Below are 7,500 nucleotides of genomic sequence, written 5' to 3' on the forward strand. Positions count from 1 at the left end.
AACGTTTGTTTTGCCTCCATGTACTTTGTGCAGGTATGCGAAGAACTTGTCTCTAGGTTTTGGATAGGTTGCCATCAATATCTTCCTGTTATCTGCTGCAAATGCCTACTCATCTATTTTTTTTTTCGAATAGGCTTACCTGCTGTTGCTGTCCAATGATCCCAAAATTGTTGCATGTTTTCTTGCTAGCAGGGCAGTGGAATTCCATGAAATTTGTCCAAAGAAAAAACAACGTGACAAAACATAGACACCTTCACACATTTTTTGTCTACAGTAGGTTGATTTTGGTTGGTATGCCTAGGTCTCTCGCAATCTTAGACTTAAAGTCCCTGAAAAACTCAAACCCCTGGGTGATTCAAAGACACAAATACCCGAAAATTTCAAACCAAAAGTGTCTTGAAAAGTCGGGGCCAAGAAAATACCAACCTAGATTGCAGCAATAAATAAATGCAATGCAAATTACATGCTTTTAAATGACTATTGCTAAGTCTTAAAGTTATTGCAGTGATGAGCTTTAGCATCAGTGAAACGAAAGCTTGAAGGTAATTTGAACCCACGACTTCCGTGTTACTAGAGCAGTACTCTACCAATTGAGGTATCAAGGCAGAAGATTAGAATTACCTTACTCACCCTCGACAACTAACTGTACATGGTCAGATATCGTGATACCAGGCGACATTGGAGACAACGTGCAGACATAAAATCTTGTATCATCCGTTTTAAGCTTATGGAGAGTAAAGATGACCAACCCGTTTGTACGGCTTCCAGTTACTCGTCCCCCATATGCAGCTGGGGTTGTAAATGACCCTGGCTGCCCAGTCCTCAGTAATGAAAATAGAATTTGGTTGTCATCAAGTAAAAGTGGATCATCTGCTCGTGAGAGGCCCCACTTAATCAAACCAACATTCCCGGTGAAACTCCAATTGAACTGCAAAGAAGAGCCAACAGATCCTCTCACTGTCCTCCCTTGGTAAGGGGAAATGAAACTTAAACCACCTGTAAAAGAAATAAATACAAATATCTGTATGACCCCACCATAAATTGAAAACTCACCGACAAAGGTTGGATTTGAGATGAAATATCGTTTTAGGCCTAGTTAGGCCTAAAACAACATTTAATCTCAAAATCCAACCTTTGTCGGTTACAATTCCATGTATGGTGGGGTCATGCATGGTGTTTCGGTGTTTCGCTGTTTACTGATTACCAGAATGGTAAAGTAGAAGGATAAAATCTGGCGTCTACAGTTTTTCATAACTAAAGGTAAGACTAAAGATTCGTGGAGTATACATGTTGGCATTAACGGAAGGAATTTAAAGTGTATGCGACAGTTTTTTTTATTTGTTTGATTGAATGTACCCATTGTCCTGATAACAACTGCAAAAAGAGTTTTTCGATTTCGATTTTCTTCCCCTTGTTTTGGCCATTAAAAGACGCAGCATGTCATTTTCAGCGGGGTGCAAAACCGCGCGAATACAGAAGGGGGAGTGGAGACGATTGCGACGTCGTCTCGGGAACGCTTGTTTATATCTCTTGGTCATTCCTTTGTGATATTTTCACAAGAAGGCTTAATACGATCGGTAGATGCGTTGTATCCGCCGGTTGCAACAACACGAAAGACGAATAAGATGATTTCTCTATCCATGAAATACCATTGTAGGGTGATTCTAGGCCAGAGCCTATCAAAAGAAGACGAAAGTGGATCTCTGTCATAAACTTGACGAGGAAAAATCTGAGTGCCAGTACTGAAAAAAAAATCATTCGGTGATTTGCTCGGTGCATTTTGCGCCAGACGATTTTGCAGGCAAGTTTTCTTTCAACGATCAAAGTTTACCAAAAGCGGTTAAAACGTGATGACACCGGAGTTGTTCCAGTTCCGAAATTTCACGGTGCAAGATCACCCAAGAAAGATAAATTCAATGTCTTTCGTACAATGCTTAGGTAGGAATTAACGGCAATGTCAACGCCTTTCCTTGTTCTCTGTCTTGAAAAAAGTTACTAATTTTCACACGAGACGTGACTCAGAGGGATAACCCACAAAATACGCAAGGATCAAACACTTGTTTAAAGCTGTTGGCGACTTCGGCGCCCGAAAAAAAAGATCATTTGAAACCTGACACTTCCGGTTCAATTTTCCCCACCCCACCCAGGCAAAGGTCAAATTCCCCACCCCCGGGAAGGTCTCACCCGTCAAATGCCAGCGGTTCCCCCCCGGGGGGGAGGGGAGCGCATTAGAGAAGAGAAAAGCATAAGCATAGTAATAACAGCGCTATCATTTCGCACTTAAGGCTGGACTTAAACCTTTGAATACTATGACTCGGTAGCCTGATCACATTCCGCACCGAGGAGTAGTAAATGACCTAACTACTCTCGGTCTCCACTTTCTCTAACTCACTTGCGCCATATTATCGTAATCAAAGAAAGCAAGCAAACAAACAGGGATACCAAGGACATCGCGTCTTTCGTGACAAGAGAGGGGAAACCTGTGCGACTGAACTAAATACTTGAAACCATTTCTCCATTTCTTGTCGATCGATTTTCAAACAATAGTACTGGTGGGCCAACTCCTTAAAGGACAATAACCCATCTTCACATCGTAGCTGTAAATGATTCCGCTGGTTTTTCTTTACTTTGATTTAAGCTATGCACATCAGGCAAACATTTTCTCTGTTCGCTTCTTCTTATCTATGAAATGAATAATTATAGTAATTGTCGAAAATGTCATTCACCAGCAACAGTCGTGTCTCTCACCAGTACGATCTTGAAGAGATTACCTAGAGCAATCAAATTATTTCAATGTCTTATGGTTTTGATACTTATAAATGGTCGTGGATCATTCATATGTTTTCCATTCATCTCTTAGATTTAATGTACCGAAAGTCAGACGTACGCTAAAGCTATTTTGTACTTAAATTACACTTTTTTGATAAAGCCCATTTATTCTGAATATATTTTAGTCACCTGAAGAGCTTAAATCACACAAAAATCAAATTAACTTCATAACATTCAGAATTTTAGAGCTAGGGCATATCATAGGCGTTAAAGAGTTAGGTTACTTGAACGTTCATGGCTTAATGGCGAAAGGTTTCGTAAAGCCACCGTTGTTTCGATTTATGATCTTACCTGACCCTTGAACGACAAAAAGAAGCACAAAGAAAACACAATGTGCAGTCATCCTTCTTGAAAACCACTCTTCTAACGTTAAAATGAGGCAGACCATCGAGATTTCGTTGTGGTCGTTCCAAATTAATATTCACAGGTTCCCGAAGCTCTAGAAAGCTGCAGAATTCTGACCCTTTTAACATAAGCGTCTTGACGTCACGCAATTGAAAAATGACTCGTATGCGACAAGATCAATGCCTATTTTCTAATTAGAGTTCGCAATTCTTCGTCTTTTTGACTCTCCGTACCTGTATATTTTTCAGGTCCGTCTGGGAAAGATACTCGAACTTCTTTCCACAGTCTTTATTATTCAACCTGAAAAATGTGCTGGTGCACGAGCTGAATCCACCACAACCGTTCGTAATTTGACACATAAAACGTCAATGATTTCTTCGCTGAATGAATTTTTTGCTTATTTTTCCAAAGGAAATGAAGGTTAAGGGCACAAATTTTGAATCGAATTCTTAATTGGTTGAATTTGAAAGAAACATTAACCTGAGTTGGCAAAGAATTAGTTTGAATTCGATTCCCTTACCGACCAAATAGCCAATCAAACGCAAACTTTTAATGGCGCAATAAATTCTAATGTGCTAGCATCATACATTTGAGATGTCGGCGATGAAATAAATACTTAAGGCGCAGAAATTTATCCTCGGTTGAAGTGGAGAGGCGTTGGTGGCCACATGGTTAGCGTGCTCGACTCCTGTTCGAGTGGTCCGGGTCCAGGTTCAGGTCCTGGCCGGGGATATTGTGTTGTGTTCTTGGGCAAGATACTTTACTCTCACGGTGCCTCTCTCCACCCAGGTGTGTAAATGGGTACCGGCGAAATGCTGGAGGTAACCCTGCGTTGGACTAGCATCCCATCCAGGGGGAAGTATAAATATTCCTAGTTGCTTCATGCTAAGGAAACCGGAGATAAGCGCCGGCCTGATGGGCCTTCTGGCTCGTAAGCAGTGACGTTTCTAGTGAAGTGGAGATCGATGTTCGGTAGTTGTTCTGTACATTTCGTCTTACGGACCATTTTCATCAAGAATTATTTGGAATACAACGCTGTAAAACATCCTTTATCACGCGACCCAGATTCACTACAGTATACATACGGGCTAACTCTCTCGGATTATCCGGAGGTCTCCAGGATAGGGAACGAATATCCCGGTCACCCGTACGGGTCAACAACTCTCCCGGATAAAAACGAATCTAAACCTTTTAAAGACTTTGCTCCATTGTAGACTCTAATTGCATCCCCAAGTTAAAAAATAATCGATTTTTTTCAAACTCTTCTCATCGTTTCTTAATGCATTTCGTCATCTCTGCGTTTCAAACACACGCGCGTTGATAGTCCTTGATAGAACTAAAGAAAATGGCATTCTTTAACTCCTTTTGTTATTATGGCCATATAACCGATTGTTTGATTGGATCTCCGTTTAACCAATAAAAATTCTCGACATATGATACGTGCCCTGTTCTCCCGCAAATCACAATGGTAGATTATTCTTGTATTCTGAAGAAGATGCTTTCGGATGGGTGGGTACGTTTTTCTTGGAGGGAGGGGAGGCAGGGGAGGGAGGGAGAGTGGGTGGGTTGACCGCGTGGAGAGGGTTGGGGAGAACGGATGGAAAAAATCTACAGATTTTAGATGTCCAAAGGTTGGCACCTCTGAGTATATGTTGTGGTATTTAATTAAATTTTGTATTATTACTGAGCTTTAGAAACCTTCCTTTTCAACTATCAGGATTATCAGTGGTGTCATGATCTCATATAAGGTAATTCAGATAATTAACTTAGTATATCACCGGGACGGCATTTTAGGAAAAATGAATGAGATTGAATCGTAAACCACACTACATGCGTAGTTGTACTTCCCACGGTAGCGCCGTCGCTTAGCAGAATGCTTCGTGGCTGGGATAAACCTTGAACTGTATAGACAGCAGCTTTAGGGAAGCTTTATCGAGATCATAATTTTTTTTTAGCTTGAAGTGCTTTAGATCTCCTCCCTTGAGTTTTTAAGCCTCAGAAAACGTTTATCAACCAAAAAGACCACAAAAGCATCAAAACAACGTAAAACATACACAAGGTAAACAACTTTTATTGGAATTATTTGTCCTCTTCCTTTATGGAAATGTCATGCTACTAACACGACCAATATCATGGCACATCCAATTTATATTGTAAAATCGTTTTAGTTCACATGAATTCTCACGCCGAAATATAAATTTCAGGGACGTAGCCAGAAAAAAGTTATGACTGAGGCAATGTCCATCGTTAAATATTCTTCGTAGGTATTTTAGGTGTTTATGACGAGTACATTTTGAGGACAACACTGGAATTATGCTTTATCATTTTTAACGAATCACGAAAAAATGACCGAGACAAGTGCATCGGTTTGCCTCATACTGGCTACGGCCCTGAATTTATCTAAGCTGGAAAAATAATCAATAATTCATTGGATGACAGCCATGTGAAAAGCAGTATTCAAGTAACTTCTCCATTCCTGTATGTCCCGATACCGTTAAAATGTTAACCTAATACGGAATTCTCTATATCTAAATTTGAAAATTGTCATCTAGTCGTGTGAGTTAGATAACCAAGCAAAATCACCAAGTATTCAGTACACAAGTGACATACACGTTCGTGGGAGATGTCAATCAATCAATCAATCAATCAATCAATCAACTTCAGATAGGGAGGGGGGGTTGGAGTTCTTGTCACAACTTGTCACAACTACTTCACGTATCATAAAACAAATCTAAGAAACGAGACCCTAAAACAAATTAGAATACACATCATTTACAAATCTAATAATTTAGACCAAACAAACAACATAAAACTATGCCTGTATTTATCACTTTAAAAAAAACAGACTTGATGAATCACGCGATTTTCTGCTTCAGCTAATCGACTGTAAGATCAGTCATATTAGCATACAATGTTGTGTCGTACTGACTAAGGTTCACATACGTCTGCAAAAGAAAACATCGATTGTGTTAAGAACGTTCGCGCCAATTGTTTCTGCGCATCCTTACTGCGCACGCAAATGCACACGCCACGTCATACACTAGCGCGCGCGCTAAGTAATAAAATGAGAAATGATAGGGCAAAAGGCCATTGCTATAGCTTTGCCTGGATTTAACGGTCTTGGACGTTCGGGGACCCCTATTTTTCTTTCCAAAAACGGATTTTATTTACATTTCTCTCCACGTTGTCCAAAAATGAACAAAAAATCAATGTGGGAAGTTTAAAAAATTTCAAGATTTCTGCTCACGGGACATCAAATCCTGCCATCTTGCGGCTGCAAGGCGCGTGAAACTGTGGTCGCTAAATGCGCACTTGATCTTTAACGAACCTCACCAGTTGACTAAATTCACTTAATAAGTCCACTTAAATAATATTTGGCAGAGAAGATTTCACTTCAAAGATTTGATTGCAATATATTTGGGTTTACAGACACTGGCCTTATTCGCTAACGAAGCCCGATTTTGTCACATTTTGGGTGTTTTCCGAGCATGTTCTCTCCAAAACAAAGTCGGTGACTCCCCATTTTTTTGACATTTCTGACATGACTAATTCATCATCTTACAGTGGTAAAAGTTTCAGATAAAAAATCAATGTTGAAAAATTTTCGCGCGAACGTCGTTAAGCTTCTGCATTGATTGTTTAAGCAAACCATGCACCGTATACAACAGTAGATTCAAACTTTTTCGGACACTCAAGAGAGCAAAGAACAAGGGAATATGGTAATTCACAAACAGCTGTAGAAATAATAAGAATAAAACAAGAACATGGATGAGATCTTTTCTTTGGCAGAGGCAGACCAGGTTTTTCGGCTCACTCAAGTATAATCAAGTGTGTGTGCTGACAAGTATTTCAGCGAAGAACAGCTCGATAAGTACCCAGAATCCTCCCTTGATTTCTTACCTTGTGATTCCTCTCCATATCCTTCATTGTTTTCCTCAGCTTTTCAAATGTAGGTCGATCACTTGGATCTTCTTCCCAACACTTCATCATGATTTCATATCTAAATTTTAAGATTGTCACTGCAATATTAGGAGGGAACTTATTGTCAAGGTATTACTCATTTACTTATTACTCGTTACCACAATGAGAAAAAGAAGTCCAAAACGTCACTTACAGTTTGCTATCCACATGTCCTGGCTTAGGCATTCTGTATCCTCCCTGAATTTTATCCGCAATAAGTCTGGCGTTTATGTCCGGGTATGGAGATCCACCTACGGGTATAACGTTCCAGTCTAAATTACACATGATACCGTAATGGAATTTGCATGGATAGTAACATTTCTTTAAAATCTCTTGCTGGTTGTCCAAATATTTTAAAGACATCTT

General features: G+C 39.9%; 2 protein-coding genes across 8 annotated transcripts in view; both read right to left on the reverse strand.

The window, feature by feature from the left end:
• Positions 1 to 3,276, reverse strand: part of LOC137982345 (tyrosine-protein kinase receptor Tie-1-like) — a 24,609-nt gene extending 21,333 nt beyond the window's left edge. For 4 of the 5 annotated variants that reach the window (XR_011118668.1, XR_011118667.1, XM_068829438.1 and 1 more), the window contains exons 1-2: positions 3,121 to 3,276; positions 631 to 996 (exon numbers count right to left, since the gene is read on the reverse strand). Coding sequence is in view for 3 of the 5 variants with exons in the window: in XM_068829438.1 (XP_068685539.1) it covers positions 631 to 996; positions 3,121 to 3,217 (463 nt within the window). In the remaining 2 variants the exon portion in view is untranslated. The other variant, XM_068829439.1, reaches the window with a different exon arrangement.
• A 1,959-nt stretch (positions 3,277 to 5,235) lies between these two features.
• The window catches only part of LOC137982346 (fibroblast growth factor receptor-like), a 15,199-nt gene continuing 12,934 nt past the window's right edge, over positions 5,236 to 7,500 (reverse strand). For 2 of the 3 annotated variants that reach the window (XM_068829440.1, XM_068829442.1), the window contains 3 exons: positions 7,289 to 7,385; positions 7,075 to 7,174; positions 5,236 to 6,119 (listed from right to left, as the gene is read on the reverse strand). In XM_068829440.1, the coding sequence (XP_068685541.1) occupies positions 6,051 to 6,119; positions 7,075 to 7,174; positions 7,289 to 7,385 (266 nt within the window). In that variant the 3' untranslated portion in view covers positions 5,236 to 6,050. Of the gene's footprint in view, positions 6,120 to 7,074; positions 7,175 to 7,288; positions 7,386 to 7,500 lie in introns of those variants that run through there. The other variant, XR_011118669.1, reaches the window with a different exon arrangement.

This window comes from Montipora foliosa, chromosome 13, assembly GCF_036669935.1.
Source record: "Montipora foliosa isolate CH-2021 chromosome 13, ASM3666993v2, whole genome shotgun sequence".
NCBI classification, from domain to species: Eukaryota; Metazoa; Cnidaria; class Anthozoa; order Scleractinia; family Acroporidae; genus Montipora; species Montipora foliosa.